We start from the raw sequence: 18,065 nt of genomic DNA on the forward strand, positions 1-18,065 counted from the left end.
AAAATAAAAATCAAAAGAACAGTGATCTAAAATGCAATCATAAATGTGCACTTTGTGCTGTTTTCACTGCCCCATGTGTGCCCACCTCTTTTAACATGGCAGCTGCACCACCAAGAAAAGTTCATCTCCGGCCTCTGATCATGGCCAATTCCAACTTGGAAGTACTTTGGTTGGGCCTGAGGTACTTTCCTTGAAGCTCTCCATTTCAGAGGGCAGTTAACCTCATTGATGTGGGTCTGGAGTCACATGTAGGCCTGACAAGGTAAAAATAGCAGATATCCTTCCTGAAAGGCCAATGGTGAACCAGATGGAATTTTATGACAATGGTAGTTGTCATGGTCACCATTACTGAGGCCAACTTTATACTCCAGATTTATTAATTGAATTTAAGTTCCATCAGGTGTCATGATGGGATTTGAACCCATATCACCAAAGCTTTAGCCTCGGTCTCTAAATTACCAGTTCAATTACATCACTATTATGTTACCATCTCCCCTTGTGAAAAGACAAAAATCCCGTGCAAAGTCACATTTGGGTTAGATGTGCATTTCAGAAGATGCAGAAGTGCACAGGTCAGGTTTTCCTAAACCCACAGGAAAAAGCAGGAAAAAACTAGTTGAATCACTTTTTTTCCCCAAAAAAACAAAGCAAATGCCAGTATTTTAAGGTTTGGGTCAATTATTTTCATAGGCATTTGCTTTTTTGTACACCTATTTTAAGTTTCAATTAAACCAGGTAATGAAGATGCACTTCTATAGTTTTAATGCAAATGTTCAAGCTTGCTGTAGACCCATTACATTCCATTTAAAATGAGATTCTTACCTAATGGTGTAGCTGATCTTTAAACGTGGTTTGGTTCACTAAAAATTGATCCAATAGTAGCAGCTTGCACAATTTGCTTTAATTCATTGTTGGCTAATTCTTTCTCCAATGTTTATCCTCACCAGTGTTTATTCCCAGGTTTCAAGTAAATACATTGACAGTTCAAACAAGGTCTAGCTATCATTTGTTAAGCACTGGGGAGGAAATGTGACACATTTAAAGTGTCAAGAACAATTGTGTTTCAACAGCCAAGCAAGGATTACTTCGCACACTATCACAAACCATAAAATTCTTCTCTGAATAATTTTGGTACTATGATAACATAACAACTTCAAGTTATCACTGAAATGAAAATAAAATGCTGGAAAAACTCAGCAGGTCTGACAGCATCTGTGGAGGGAGACATCAAGTTTCGAGTCCATAATGACTCTTGTTTGGAACTAATTATATTTTATTTCACATTTCCAGCATGCTGTTTTTATTTCAAGTTATGGCTGTCTCTTTCCTTTTTTGTCACAGCATAAATACTATGAAAAGTTTCACTTAGAAATAATTTTCTATCAGCATTCGTATCTATTTCTCACCCAAGAGTATAAAGTTCACAGTGAGGATAATAGATCTTACTCATTGATAAAGTATATTTAATGATACAAGAAACAAAATACATGATGGATTGTTGGAAAGTATTAAAACTTAGATCAATTTTCAAATTGGCTTTACATGCAATCCATTCAATGCAAATCCATTTCACAATGCTGGTAAATTGTAACAAAATCTGGTCACTTTATAGACATATAAATGGATATTTTCTCAAAACAAACATTGTTCGGGATTAATGAGCAAAAACATATGCAAATTTTCTGTCATAATTTGAAATATTTTTGCACGTAGATCGTGTAACGTCTGGAATATTTGTAGCATTTCTTCTCAACGATGCAGAACAATTTATATCAAGCTGGCCTGTTAAAATCTATGTCCAATTGTGATGTCCTGCAATGCCTGCATACTGCATTCCCAAACACCCTACTTGAACACATGAATTCTGAAACTGGAGGTTGGTTTGATCATGTCACCAGTTCCAAATCTAATTATAATTTATTAATAATAATCTGAATGCTGATTTTGTCATTACCAGAAATAGAAATGAAAATCTGGTGGATTCTATAACGGCCAGGTTATGCACCAGAGGTTGAAATAATTCCCAATATTTCCAGAGAAATATCAGGTGGGGTGAGTAGAAAGCCTTGAGAAGCAAACATCAAACCAAGAGAGGCTGATGCCAACATTTTTGAAGGAGAGTTAGATATTTACTTGTGTTATGATCCCAACCTGATGCGACTGTAATGTATTATTTTTGGTGCATGCTATGGTGGGACAGAGTCCCTTTAAGAGTCGAGTTACAGGAGCACTGGTGATATCATCAGCCAGGTTCGCAGGCTTTAGGTTCAATCTTGTAAGTTTATTTATTAGTGTCACAATTAGGCTTACATTAACACTGCAATGAAGTTATTGTGAAAATTCCCAAGTCGACACGCTCCGGCGCCTGTTCGGATACACTGAGGGAGAATTTAGCATGGCCAAAGCACCGAACTAACACGTCTTTCGGATTGTGGGAGGAAACCAGAGCATCCGGAGGAAACCCATGCAGACATGGGGAGAACATGCAGACTCCACAGACAGTGACCCAAGCCGGGATCGAACCCAGGTCCCTGGCGCTGTGAGGCAGCAATGCTAACCACTGTGCCACAGTGCTACCCACGGTGTATTGAGCATTATGGAGTACACAGCTGTTCAATAAACGTCCCTGCTGAGTTACAGTAAACCACAGGTTTCTCTGTCCTTGGATTCCAACTGCGGCATGGTAAACTGCCCAGTGCAGAATAACTAATGACGAGGGGGATTTTCAGGGGCCTCACCAGCTTACTCCAATATCAGACCAACAGGAGAGGAACCACATCCGACTCGGGCAAATCCAGAGATGCCGGCGTTGGACTGGGGTAAACACAGTAAGAGGTTTAACAACACCAGGTTAAAGTCCAACAGGTTTATTTGGTAGCAAAAGCCACACAAGCTTTCGGAGCTCCAAGCCCCTTCTTCAGGTGAGTGGGAATTCTGTTCACAAACAGGGCATATAAAGTCACAGACTCAATTTACATGAATAATGATTGGAATGTGAATACTTACAGCTAATCAAGTCTTTAAGATACAAACAACGTGAGTGGAGAGAGCATCAAGACAGGCTAAAAAGATGTGTATTGTCTCCAGACAGGACAGCCAGTGAAACTCTGCAGGTCCAGGCAGGCTGTGGGGATTACAAATAGTGTGACATGAACCCAATATCCCGGTTGAGGATGTCCTCATGTGTGCGGACCAAATCCAGAGGGTCAGGTTTGTGGAGTTCACCACAAGCTACATTGAGAGAGAATCTCAGGCATGAAGGCAGAGAAAGGAAGTAAAGTTCCATATTCAGAGCTACAAATTAAAGAAAAGCTGCTGCAATTCGGCTCAGGGGGCGAACCCAAGGCAAAAATCCCAAACTTAAGGAGGTTTTGAAGGCAAAAAGGACCTGGTCACGCACCTCAAATTTAAAAGAAAACAAAAAGACAGTTCAATTTGGTGCCATCCGACCGTTTGAGAAAAATCGGAAGACTGGAAGGCCTACACTGAAAGATTCAGCTATTACATAACAATATAATATATAATATAATAAACAATAATATAGTATATAATATAATAAATAAATTTGCAGATGAATTGGTAGTATCAGTTTTCCTCAGAACCAAAAGCAGCAAAGCTTTAATTTGCTTCAAAGTCTGGTCCAGCCTGACAAACTGGGAAAATAAAAGTTCCAGGAATTAATTACACAACATCCTATGGGCGGCACAGTAGTTAGCACTGCTGCATCACAGCGACAGGGACCCAGTTTGATCCCGGCTTGCGTCACTGTCTGTGCGGAGTCCGCACGTTTTCCACTTGTCCACGTGGGTTTCTTCTGGGTGCTCCGGTTTCCTCCCACAGTCCGAAAGATGTGCTGGTTAGGTGCATTGGCCATGCTAAATTCTCCCTCAGTGTACCCGACTGGTGCTGGAGTGTGCCAACTAAGAGATTTTAACAGTAAGCCTACTTGTGACACTAATAAATAAAAGCTTTCAATAGATACCACAGTGTTTTCAAAAGCATCCAAATGAAAGGAGTCCAGGTTAAACTCAAATTGAAACCAGAAAGTCAACCCAAAAATCTGAGGGCATGCACTGTTCTTTTTCCCCATCTGTCCAAAAGTAGAAGCGAACTAATGAGGTTGGTGGATACCAGCGTACTTGAACCAGTGACAACAACTGATTGGGCAATTCTGATTGTACCGTTTTAAAACACAATGGATCAATCCAAATCTGCGGTGACTTCAAAGTCACTGTTAATCCAGCTCTATGTGCAGACACATACTCATTGCCCTTGATCGAAGATCTATTCAGTGGCCTGGAAGGTGGGCAAAAAATTCACAAAGATGGATTTGTCGCAGGCCTACCTGCAGATGAGAGTGGTTGCTAAGTCCACCTTCTGACCATTTTGATTTATTATTGTCCCGTATGAGTAGACAGTGGAAAAGTATTGTTTCCTGCGCGCTATGCAGGCAAAGCATACCTTACATAGAGAAGGAAAGGAGAGGGTCAGAATGTAGTGTTAGTGTAATAGTTCAGGTGTAGAGAAAGATCAACTTAATACGAGGTAGGTCCATTCAAAAGTCTAATGGCAACAGGTTTTGTAATAAAAGGCTCCCTTTTGGGATCACATTAGCCCAGCATTATTTCAGAGGTCGATGAACCAAATCCTCAGTGGACTCAAAGGGTTACAATGCTACCTTGATAATATCTTGATCACCAGCTCCAAAGAGGAAGAACACTTGGAGAATCTTGGAGACCCTAAAACATCTCCAAGCACACGGCTTATGAATTAAAAAAAGAAAAATGTGACTTCTTCCAGAACTTGATAGAATACTTAGGGCACATCATCGACAATAAGGGGCTTCTCAAGGTACAAAAAAAAATGGAGACAATCATGGATGCTCCTCGACATACTGTGTACAAATTAAGATCTTTCCTAGATTTCACAAATTGTTATGGCAAATTTATTCCAAACTTGGCAAGCTTTTTTAAGCGATTACACAATCTTCTATGTAGGGGTCAATCTTAGAAATGGAACCAGGACTGCGAGTAAGCATATCGAGCTGACAAACAGACACTTCAGAGATCGGATGTCATGGTTCACTTGTCGTGGACCCCAAGTTACCCTTGCAATTGGCGTGTGATGCCTCAAGCTATAGACTTGGCACAGTGCTGTCACACATCCTATCCCATGGAGAGGAGAGGCCAATGATCTTCACTTCGTGCTCCAGTGCAGAATGAGATATGCACAACTAGAGAAGGAGGCCCACAGCACCATTTTCGATGTGAGGAAATTATATCTCTACTTCTATGGCCACTATTTCATGTTGCTGATGGATCATTGTCCACCCCTGTCCAGCTTCAGCCCGTACTCCAGGATTCCCTCAATGATGGCCAGTCGGCTTCAGAGGTGGGCCCTTCTCCTCTCTAAACACTCGTATGATGTCAAATGTAGGCACCCGGAGCAACATGTAAACACAGATGCATTGTCCAGGCTGTCCCTGCCCTCGAGTGGCTGGCAATCTAATAGTGTTTGAAGGTTTTCGACTTCTTCCAATCTGAAAATGTGCCGGTAACGCTGGCACAAGTGAAGAATGATACCAGACATGACCCCGTTCTGAGCCAGGTGATACACCTGGTCCTGAAAGGAAGGGTTGGTAGGAACCATCTGGAATTGAAGCCATATATGTTCTGGTAGTGGGAGCTGTCGGTTCAGAATGGCTGCTTACTACGGAGGATGCAGGTGATCATTCTTCCAAACGCAAGATACATGGTGCTGGAGCAATTGCATCCGAGATGGTGAAGATGAAGAAACTCGCCAGGAGCTATTTCTTTGGTCAAGTTTAGATGCTCAGATTGAGAAAAAAGCCAGTCTGTGCCAAACTTGTGCAAACATCAGGAACGCAGTGCCATTGTCGCCAATACTCCGCTGGGAACGTCCCAACATACTGTGGCAATGTGTCCACACTGAATTTGCTGGACCCTTTGAGGGTCAAATGCTGCTGGTGGTGGTTTATACCCACTCCAAGCGACCAGAGGTGGCTGTAATGAAGTCAGTTTCAGCTGAGCTGACCATTGGGAAACTAGATGAAATGCTCACGAGGTTCAGTGACCCTGAGCAGATTGTCAGCAACAATGGTTCTCAGTTCCTCACACAGGAACTTAAAGAACATATGAAATGGCATTTGACTCATTAAGTTGGTGCCATATCATCCCTTGACCAATGGTCTTGCAGAAAGCTTGGTGCAATCTTTGAAGCACTCATTGAAAGTTTCAAAGGGGAAGGGGTTACTCGTTCAATGCTTCAGTAGCTTCCTGGCCATTTACCGAAACACACCTCATGCCATTACCCAGAACTCACCAGCATTCTGTTAAAAAGGAAGCAACAAACCCACGTTTGATCTCTTGCGACCTGAAGGAACTCAAGATTGTTGAGAAAAACCAATTAGCCCAGATGTCCAGAAGTGAAATCAACTCCAAGAGGCACTTTTTCCATCAAGGAGAGCAAGTACTGGCCCAGAGTTAGAATACAACTGATAAGTGGGTACCTGCCACATTACTGGCCCAGAGAGGGCCCATATCCTACACAGCCCAGACCAGGGATGAGATGGTTTGGAGAAGATATGCTGACCAGCTGTTAGTGGCACACCTCCAAGTGTTGGAAACATCCATCACCGCAGGGCCTCAAGAAGGGGCCTCGGCCTTACTACCTGAAGTCAGCACGCCTTCCCTGGAGCAAACCACCTGAAAACCGAGCAAACTTATCTATACGCCCCACAGGAACAAACCCCCTTCACTTGAGGTCCCCAGTATCCCTAAGGTGGGGAACAATCCTGTACCAGAAATAAGACGACAGCTGGTGTAAAACAGGCACCTGCCAAACAGATTTTCTTCCGAAATGTGCATCATGTTTGTGTATCTAATGGAAACTGTGCATGTCTATGTAAATAGTTTTGCTGCTTGTGCATATGTGTTGCTTTTGGAACTATGTAAATACTGGGGTTGTTTGCTTAGGGGAAGTCTCAAAGTAAAGGGGGAGGGAGTGGTATGTATTATAGTTGGTAGATGCTATGTTGGGACAGAGTCCCTTTAAGAGGCAAGTCATGTGAGCACTGGTGATGCGATCAGCCAGGTTCACAGGCTTTACGTTTAGTCTTGTGTTGAGCTTTACGGAGTGCACAGCTATTGAATAAGCCTCCCTGTTGAGTTACAGAAAACCACAATTTTCTATGTTTTTTGGTTCCAACTGCAGCCTAGTAAATTGCCCAGTACAGAATTGTTACGACCAGACAAGTCAGACCCCAGGATGGAGTCCGGCTTGATAAAGCCTAGCCTTTATCTTTTGTTTAGGTACGTGGAAGGCAGCTGCTGAACAGTCTCAGAACTGCCAATGAACTTTAAACAAAAGAAGAAAACATTTACCAAACAAAAGATGACCAATAATACAATATTCCTTCATCCCAGCATTTGTAAAGATAACACAAATTACAAGATCTGTTTATACTCTTACATTCCCACTAAGCGCACAGTGCATGTAAACCAACAAGCAAGCTGTGGTCAGACACTCAACACTGTGAAATCAAGTGACCGATGCCACCCAAAACAACATGCATCGATTTCTCACCAATTCCCCCCCAAATGCTCGACACACTGTGATTCAACTTGGTCACGGTGGAACACTGTCTTCCACACCAGGGTTTCCAATCTCCGCTCTCAACGAACGCGCCTTGGAATCTTTTCCCAAACACCGCTTTCTCACCTTCACCAAGGATCCACCTCTCCTTCCACTGTTCCACTGCCCTGGAACACCACGTACATTCCAGCTTGCTTTCAGCGCAATCTGAGGCACACAGCCATACCAACAGAACACCACTACTTCACAGGCCATATTAAGATATGACAGTAATCTTGGTTACCTTAGATTTCTGGCTTCCCGCAATGATCCCAAGTCTGTACCTTGCAGCCCTTGGAGCCTCTCTCTCTCTGTTCCTCATTCTTGACTTCACTGAACTGGACCTTTTTTCCAGATTCCTGTTCTTTATTACTTCAACCAGAAGCTATTCTTGGAACCTAGTTTTGTCCTTCTTTCTGGTTTCTGGGACTTGCTTTATGTCCCTCTATATTGCCCTCCTATACTGGCAGTGCCTGTGGGATGTTCCTTGCCACTGATTTATCTGATTCCAAAACTGACTCAACTGCTCTTGCTGTGCTAGAGTGGGCCCCTGGTTTCTTAGCAATATGATGTGGAGATGCCGGCGTTGGACTGGGGTAAACACAGTAAGAAGTCTCACAACACCAGGCTAAAGTCCAACAGGTTTATTTGGTAGCAAATGCCACTAGCGTTCGGAGCGCTGCCCCTTCGTCAGGTGGAGTGGGAGATGTGCTCACAAACAGGGCATACAGAGACACAAACTCAATTTACAGAATAATGATTGGAATGCTAATCAATGCTAATACAGCTAATCAAGTCTTAAAGGTACAGACAATGTGAGTGGAGAGAGCATTAAGCACAGGTTAAAGAGATGTGTATTGTCTCCTGACAGGACAGCTAGTGAGATTTTGCAAGTCCAGGCAAGTTGTGGGGGTTACAGATAGTGTGACATGAACCCGGCTGGCGGGGATCTTGGGTTCATGTCACACTATCTGTAACCCCCACAACTTGCCTGGACTTGCAAAATCTCACTAGCTGTCCTGTCTGGAGACAATACACATCTCTTTAACCTGTGCTTAATGCTCTCTCCACTCACATTGTCTGTATCTTTAAGACTTGATTAGCTGTATTAGCATTCCAATCATTATGCTGTAAATTGAGTTTGTCTCTGTATGCCCTGTTTGTGAGCACATCTCCCACTCCACCTGACGAAGGGGCAGTGCTCCGAAAGCTAGTGGCATTTGCTACCAAATAAACCTGTTGGACTTTAACCTGGTGTTGTTAGACTTCTTACTGTTCTTAGCAACAGCCTAGTTTTTTTTATACCTTGTATTGTTTAAGGGATTGTAAAAACCTCATTACAATGCAGGCAACCAAACAGACTCAGAGTTATAAACAAAGTTTTAAAAAATGAAACTAAAAAAACAAGTTCTTAACCCTTTCCTAACACACAAAAGCAGAAACAGAAATTAAGTTTAAGCTTAAAGCCATACCTTATTTCTAGCACACACACGCAAATAGAAATATAAATTACTTAAAACCATCTCTATTGCCTAACACCTGACAATGAGAAATTTACAGTATTACCAAAAAAAGTGGCTATTCTAAGCATGACTGCACTTATAAAGAGCCAGCATAGGCTCAATGGGCATAATGGCCTCTTCCTGTAGGTTTTTTTTGATTCTACGATTCAAGAGTCCTCCAACAACAAAATCTGTAACAACAGAAGTCTACCAAATATAGCAAGGAAGACTATATTTGAAGGTAAACCTACAGGGCTACAGACCAAGAGTTGCAAAGAGAGACTAAGCTGCATAACTTTTTTTTTTGACTAGAACAAGTGCAAGGGCTGAATGGTCTCTCTTTTCTCTGTCTCTAAATGATCACAAGACTAAATTAATTTATGAACAGACAGTCCACATTATTTTGCAATTCTATATTACAGTACAATAAACTAGTGTGAATGAACAGCTCAGTCAGAATTACAAGTTACATAAAATCAAATTTATCTTCCTCCAACTACATGAATAGTCATTCGGACATTGAACAATACATTAGTTTTCTAAATAACTTCAGTTTTCTAATATGATCAAGTTATAATGTCAAGGAAGATTGCACATAAATTATTTTGACTTGCTATAATGTAGCAGGTAAATATTTATAGAGCTGTGATTAGTGTTAATTTTACTCACTTTAACAAGAAACTTATTATAAAATTAACAAATTGTAAGGCTGCAAGTTCAGTACATGTATAAGGTTTACTCTGAGTGCCTGATTCATACATTTGTGATACTTTCATTACCTGATAGGATTGCTGCTCAAAGATACCCGGAGTGATTCCAGAGAACAGAGAAGTCTTTCATCTGCAACACCTGATTTTAGCTCTTGGATGAACTCGTGTGGTAAGGTAGCGGCGTATTGTCTGTTCTTCAAACTGCCCTGAAAAATAACAAAGATCATACTGAAACATTTTGTTTGATTAGGGTAGAGAGATGTAATAGTGGATGGTCCATCACATCCATCTACTGTACTCCAAGAAAGGACTCAAAGTGCATAAACTGTCAGATGGTGTCACATGGGGAGGAGGTTGCACAATGGTATTGTCACTTGACTAGTGATCCAGAGAGCCAGGGTAATGTTCTGGGGACTGGGGTTCAAATCCCACCATGGCAGACAGCGGAATTTGAATTCAAGAAAAAGAAATCTAGAATTAAAGGTCCAAAGATGACCATGAAACCATTGTCAATTGTCGTTAAAACGCATCCAGTTCACTAATGTTCTTTAGGGAAGGAACTCTACTATCCTTATCTAGTCTGGCCCACAATAATTTGGTTGGCTCTTAACTGCCCAATGAAATAGCTACTCAGTTCAAGGGCAATTAGGGATGGGAAACAAATGCTGGCCTTGCAAGAAACGTCAGCATCCTATTAAAGAATAAATAAAATGTTTATTTTGTGCATTAACTCTGCTGCATTTTGCTAAGAGTTCTGTATTTTTAAGTAATTAAACTCTATACCAGGCTTGTCCAACCAACAGCTCACCAAGCTTCTGTATGCAGCCTGTGATCCAGTGTTCAAACTACAACTACGTTCAATGAAAGACCTGTAAAAGCTGCTCCCCCATTCACAGGTCATTTCTCCCCCACAGTTGCCTCTGATAGACTCAACAATGAGCTTTTAGCAACAAATTCATGGGAGAAACAGTCTCTGACTGGAGGAGCAATAGGCAGTTTGACAGTGAATTGTTTCTCTTTTGTTTTCACCATGCGCACACTCTCTAGCTTTGGTCGTGGCTTCCCTCTCTCTCCTTTCAATGCAGATTCTAGCCCATTAAAGAAGCACAGCCGTCAAGATGATGGAGAGGGCTGGGTAAACCGTGAGGAAGAGCAGAATCACAGCAGCAATGCCAAACTGGACCCCCACCTGCCCAGGGCAGCTGGAGTCTCCAACAGGGTGGAGTGATGAACTGAGTTGCTTAGCATCCCAAATAGCTCTTCATGGGCATGTCCAAATTCCTAGTTCTTGGTCGGGTGACGGGGCAGTGCCTGGGAATGCAGCTGTCCACGACAGTATAAATAAGAGTCACGACAGAGCAGTTCTTGTGAAGGTGAAGTCCTGTCCTCACACCTAGCATAGTATACCCACCATTGGGTTGTGTGGCACTACCATGGTGGTAGCTGGATAAACTCAGAACAGATTTAGAGGCTCAAAACTGAGCTTCCATGTGGCACTGTAGGCCATTAGCTGAAACGGAACAGTATGCAACCAAAATCTGTAACCTCATGTCCTGACATTTCCCTGATTCTACCATCAGATCAAGCCAACAAGTCAACACTGCTTCAAGGAAGTGCACAGGAGCATGGGGTTTCACTCTTGTGAAGCTACAAGACAAGGTTAACATGGATGCCAAACAGCAGAAACACAGAGCTAAGCAATCCCAGAACCAACCCATCAGACCAAAGCTCTGCAATGCTGTTACACATAGTCAGCAATGGTGGTGCACAATTAAATAACTAAGTAGAGGAGGAAGGTCCACAAATATCTCCATCCTCAAAGATGGGGGTGCTGAGCGCATTAGTTCAAGAGACAAAGCTTAAGTATTTGCAGCCATTGCCATTACTGCCACATGGATGATCTATCTCTGCCTTTTCCTGAGCTCCCTAACATCACAGATGCTAGTCTTCAGCCAATTTGATGTATTCCACTTGACATCAAGAAACAACTAAGACACAGGATAATGCTAGGGCTATAGGTCCGAACAACATCCCAGCAATTGTAGTAAAGACGTGCTCTCGAATTAACAGTGCCCTAACCAAGCAGTTCCAGTACAGTTCCAACACTGGCATCTACCCAACTATGCAGAAAGATTAACAGGTATGTCCTGCCCACATTAATCTGGACAAATCCAATCCAGACAAATCAGTCCAGTCATTTACTGCCCCATCGGCCTCCATTCAATCATTAGCAAAGTGATGGAAGGTGTTGTCAGCAGTGTTAATTTACACAGCAATACCCAGTTCATTGACGTTTGGTTCAAGTTCTGCCAGGACCACTTTGCTCCTGACCTGATCACATTCTTGGTCCACAAACAGACAAAAGAGCTGAACTCAGGGAGTGAGGCAAGGTGAGAATGACTGCTCCTGACTACAAGGCAGCATTCGACCAAATGTGGCATTGAGGAGCCCGAGCAAAATTGAATTCGGTGGAAATCAGAACAAAAACTCACACCAAGCAGAATTCCAAAGGAAAGGTCATGGTCAAATGCTGTCTTGAAGTCAAGTCCAGTTACTCAATGAGGCATCAAGAAGTCCTCTTAAATGGAAAATCAATGGGAATCAGGGTGAAAATTCTCCACCAACTGAGGTCATGCCCAACACAAAAGCAGATAGTTGTAGTTGTTTAAGACCAATCATCTCAGCCCCAGGACATTGCAACAGGAGTATATGGGGGCTAGATCCAAACATCATCAGCTGCTTCCTCAACGACTTTCCTGCCATCAGAAAAAAGGGGATGTTCCCTGATGATTTTTCACTACCGTCTGCGATGCCTGATACGGACTGCTTCAGTATCTATAGTAAGAGATTTAACAACACCAGGTTAAAGTCCAACAGGTTTATTTGGTAGCAAATACCATTAGCTTTCGGAGCGCTGCTCCTTCGATTTCCACTCCATCTGACGAAGGAGCAGCGCTCCGAAAGCTAATGGTATTTGCTACCAAATAAACCTGTTGGACTTTAACCTGGTGTTGTTAAAACTCTTACTGTGCTCACCCCAGTCCAACGCCGGCATCTCCACATCATCAGTATCTATACGCAGCTTTACATTCAGGTTTGGACTGATAAATGGCAAGTAATATTTGTGCCACACAAGTGCTGCAACAAGAGACAATCTAACCATGTGCCTATGGCAGTATCATCAGTGAATCCTTCACCATCAACATCCTGTGGGTTACCTTTGACCAGAAAATGAACTGGACTAGCCATGTAAATATTGTGGCCATCAGAACATGTCAGGCTAGAAATGCAGCAAAGAATAACTCACCTCCTGACTCCCTACAATGCACAAGTCAGGAATATGATAGAATATCTGAACTTGCCTGGATGATTGCTGCTCCAACAGCAGCAATGCCCACATCCCTCAAAGAACAATAAAGGATTCAGGCTTGATAGCCTTAAAGTGTATCAAGCAAATTAAATGTCTAAGTAAGCCTACATTTGAATCTCAAAAAGCAAACAACTATGATTTAGAAAAGATTTTCAAGTTAAATTTGAGAAAAAAAATTATTGCAGCAAAGAAAAATGAATTACACAAAATAAACATCCTTTCTGCCCTTCTGTGCTGCTGACAATACTTTGGTGACACATTCCATTCAGCAACTATTGATGTTGACTGTTTTCCCAGCTACCTAGAAAAGAGGTATGTGAACAAATGGTCTTAGCGTTCTTCATCTACAGCACCAGGTCGATGACCGGATAGCACCCCTTGGTAACTAGCAACATCTCTGCCAGTGCTTTCAAAAAATTTAGATAGCTGTACTCTGGACTCTGAATAACACTGGGCTAACCCGCAAGCAGAAATGATAGCCAATACTACATGTTTGGTATTCTCGGTCTTATTTAAATACTCCCCAGCAATGCAGTCTGGTGGAACAACAGCATTCAATGCATCAAAGTGTCAGTCAGCCTCAACACCAGTTGATTACTAAGCATCAGTTCTTCGATACCAGTTGATTACTAAGCAATCAGTTCCATGTCATAAAGTGGTCAGGCTTGCAGCACAGTTTTGAAATCTTATATGTTTATCTGAAGCAAAGCAACACTGATATGAAATGCGTCATCACTAATAATATTTGACTCAGTCTTCAAACTGCAAGACACAAATTACAAAACAGAAATAGAAGGTAACTGAGGGGCTATAAGAATGAGGAACTCAAGGCAATTAATATCAGCAGACAAAAAGTATTCGGAGAAACTTAAGGTACCAAAAACCCACAAATCCCAGGAGCCGAAGGCCTACATTCAAGGGTTCTAAATGAGTTGGCTGCAGGGATAGTGAATGCACTGGTTAAGTTTTTCCAACGCTCCCTCGATTTCAGAATGGTTCCAGCAGATTGGTGTTAGCAAATGTAACACTGCTAGTAAAGAAAGGAGGGAACAAGAAAACAAGGAATTACAGGCCAGTTAGTCTGACATCAGTAATCGGGAAAATGCTGAAATCTATTATGAAGGAAGAGAACTACTGGCGCAGTGGGTAGCATTCCTGCCTCTGAGACAGGAGCTCGGGTGTCCACTCCAGAACCTGATGGCTATGGAAGATATGTATATAACATCGCCAAACAGGTTGATCATCAACCAATAAATCCTTCCAATGCATCTATGGCAGATGGTAAGAGTGCAGGAGTCTCCAGGACAGCCATGCTTGATGAAGTAGCACCCTCAAGCTACAGCCTCTGGTAACAGGCCAGCAACCTGTTCAAACAGAGTCAACATGGCTTGACAAAAGGAAAATTGCATTTAACAAATTTAGTGGAGTTTTTTGAGAATGTATCGAAATAAGACAAACTAGTGGATGTAATATATTTTGAATTCCAAAAGGCATTCCAGAAAGTGCCAATACTAAATTAATATTTCACTGAGATGGGGTAATATATCAACACGCTAGTGGATTGGTTAATGGACAAGAAAGCACAAAATGGAAATAAAAAGGATATTTAAGTTGGTAGGTTATAATTTGGAAGTGCCACAAGGACCAGTGTTTGGGCATCTACTATTTACAGTCTATATTGATGACTTAGGCGAGAGTACTACCTCACTTCACATGATTGGCACTGCAACATTGTTTCCCCTGGCTAGGGAGCGATGCTGAATTCAATATTACATGTATGTGTCATATTTTTGTTGGCTATCATTGCATAGCATTAAGTCATAAAAGATAATTGTTCCACAGTCAATTTGTGTAGTTAGATATGATTTTTCTATCATGTCAATGTTCTGCAAGATCTTACATTATTTCAGAATTAAAACCATCGATACTGACAACCTGTAATTTTTAATGTTGGTCACCACTTCATATTCTTCCAACTAGTGCTAGCTATTCAGAACTATCTCCTGCTGTGTTAAGTGTTAGGTTGTCATTCACGTTGTAACCCAAATGCAAAATTAGGAACTACTCAATGAAGATAAAATCTGCAATACTACATCACTTGTTTCTCTTTTATGCACATTTTTTTTTAAATGCTGAACCTTTAGTTGCAATTTGCATCAATCTAGGTGGCTGTTCCAGACGTGAACAACAAGAAGTGCTAATCATAATTGTGTAAAATTTTATACATGTAACATGTGAACAAGATTTACTGATGGAGAGTTAAGAGAGATCTGTTGTATATTTTAAGCTGTACCTAATGTTTAATGAATATTTCTGTTAGTGGGAACTCAATTGTTAGTGGAAAATGAACTTGGCACAGATTGCCAATGTTAATAATATAATAAGATGGAGAGATAGATGAGCAAGAGTCTCGAGATAGAATACACGGGTCAAAATGTGAAAAGAGTTGGGATTAATGGAACGTGGATGTTGAAAGGTCTCAAGAAGAGCGTTTATCTTCATTAAGTCAAGAAGTGACAGAAACATTTATTGGATAATTATTTGTGCACATATAAAGAGGCAGCTGCCCCATTAGGGGTTGTCATCCCCTTTCATTAGTTTAACAGAACAGACAGTTATATACACTGGCGATGGCTTGCAGAGTTACAAGTTGTACATTTGTAATGTTGCACTTTGGGGGAAGAAAAATCTAAAATTAAGTAAAGATTGACTCTTCTGATCTTCTTCTTCACCAGATGACAAGATTGGAATAGTAGGTGAATGAACCCCAGAAATGCCGAGGAAACAGTTAACAGGTGCTTCAGGTGTGACTGAAAATATCATTATGCGATGAACTATCTAAAGCAGAACAGCAGGGCTCGTGAAGTAAACACAGAAAATAGGAGGCAGCCATTCAGCCCTTCAAGCTGGTTCTGTAAGTGATGCATAACACAGAATTAGGAGGCTGAATATAATAATGAAGATCAGTCTGATGGAATTATATTCATCACAAGAAGCTTTAATCAGGTGATGTATATTAATCGCGTTTTCATTTAACTGTGCAGTGTCAGATCATGGTTGCAACTCAACAGTGTGTGCAACAGATTGGCAAAAATGTCACCTTGATTCTCTTCTGAATGCCAGTGAAGTAATAATGACACAGGTGAGAAGAATCACAGGGAAAAAAAACAAATTGTCTTAAAGCTGCACAAGACAATTTGCTCACTCTTCATGTGAAAAATCACCAAGGATATGTGTGTAGTTGATGAAGAATATACAAGGTTCATCAGTGAGATTCGTACATGTGAAATATGTAAGAAGTATTGGAAGACATTGCCAGGTCCTAGTGTCAGCCTTCCAGTGGCACATGACTTCAGTGAGGGTGCTGCGATGTATCTAAAAGTAGAGAACAAAGAAAAATATTTTCATTTCAACTTTACAGACCTGACAACCAGGTTTAGTCTTTCTACAGTAAAACATGGCAAGGACTAAAGGGTGATCGTAGATAAATCCACACAGGAATGGATAGGGACCGGACTTGGGGCACCCACTAATGTTCTGATGATAATCAAGGGGAATTTGTTAATGATGAGTTTAGAGATGTGTGAAAACATGAACATTGTGATTACGAATACCACAGCCAGAAAGTCTGTGCAAGGAATTAAGCGGTGATAGATGAAATGCTGCATAAAATCTTAGCAAATCAACCAAACTGTAAGTTAACAACTGCACTGGTATGGACAGTTCATGCAAAGCATTGCTTCAGATGGTTTGCGGTTCCAGTCTCTATCAATTAGTCTATGGGAAAGATTGCAAATTATCTGCTATGCTGGACAATAGTCCCACCAGCCCTAGAGAGGACCAAGGCTACATCAGTGATTTTTGCAGATATGAATGCTTTCCATGCAGGAAGAAGGGCTTTTATCAAGGCTGAGGTATCAGGTGGAAATTCGGGAGAGCTCGAAGGCATCGTAAGCAACTTCTGAACATAGACTTGAATTCTGGGGATATAGGGTATCCCAACAGAGGGCGCCATTCGGAATGGCGTGATTCTAAGACAGTGGTGATCCAACATAGTAATCAAACTATGAAACTTCATTCCTCCCAATTAATCAGTTTTGATTAAAAACTCTCAGAATCTGAGCAGCTGATAGAATGCGATGAGGAGCCTCATAAACTCACATATTTTACATTGTGGTTCTGCAGAACAGGCTGCAATGGATCAAGATCTGGATGGTGGTAAGCTGAGTGATCATGACACACAGTGGAGCACTGTCACATCCAAAGGCCAATTGCCTAACATGAGTATACAGGTGACATATGTTGCAAAAGGGACCCCCCCCCCCCCCACCCCACCCTTAACAAGAGGAATCACCCACACCCCAATGCAGGAATCACCCACCACTCCATGTGCCCCTTGGCACTGCCAGGATGCTGGGAGGCAATGCCCAGCCTTGTCCCTCAACCTTGGGGCTGACAGACACCTCCATTCTCCCACAATGGTCATCATAACTGGTCTTTGCTTTTGAAAACCAGTAGTGATTCACGCCGGCATGACATCATGCCACCTGAGGGCAGTATGCACATGGTTGGACACGATGGCATCAGGTCCTTTAGTAATATGCTCAAATATGATAACACGAAATCAGGTTCACGCCCTTTCTAGGAAACGCACCCCCAGCTAACAGGGCTGCTAGATTCTGCAATCCATATGAATAATCTATCTCCCAATGGATATAATTGCCTTTTCCAGACTCTCTGGTTCCACTAAGAGAGTAAGAAGTTTAACAACACTAGGTTAAAGTCCAACAGGTTTATTTGGTAGCAAAAGCCACACAAGCTTTCGGAGCT

The 18,065-nt window shown here is 41.8% G+C and overlaps 1 protein-coding gene across 1 annotated transcript in view; it reads right to left on the reverse strand.

The window, feature by feature from the left end:
• LOC144500017 (protein diaphanous homolog 3-like) overlaps positions 1–18,065 on the reverse strand; it is a 606,420-nt gene that overhangs the window by 502,784 nt on the left and 85,571 nt on the right. Inside the window, exon 5 of the mRNA XM_078222760.1 lies at positions 9,935–10,071. Within this exon, the coding sequence (XP_078078886.1) occupies positions 9,935–10,071 (137 nt within the window). The remainder of the gene's footprint in view (positions 1–9,934; positions 10,072–18,065) is intronic.

The sequence above is a fragment of the Mustelus asterias genome, chromosome 10, assembly GCF_964213995.1.
Source record: "Mustelus asterias chromosome 10, sMusAst1.hap1.1, whole genome shotgun sequence".
NCBI lineage: Eukaryota > Metazoa > Chordata > Chondrichthyes > Carcharhiniformes > Triakidae > Mustelus > Mustelus asterias.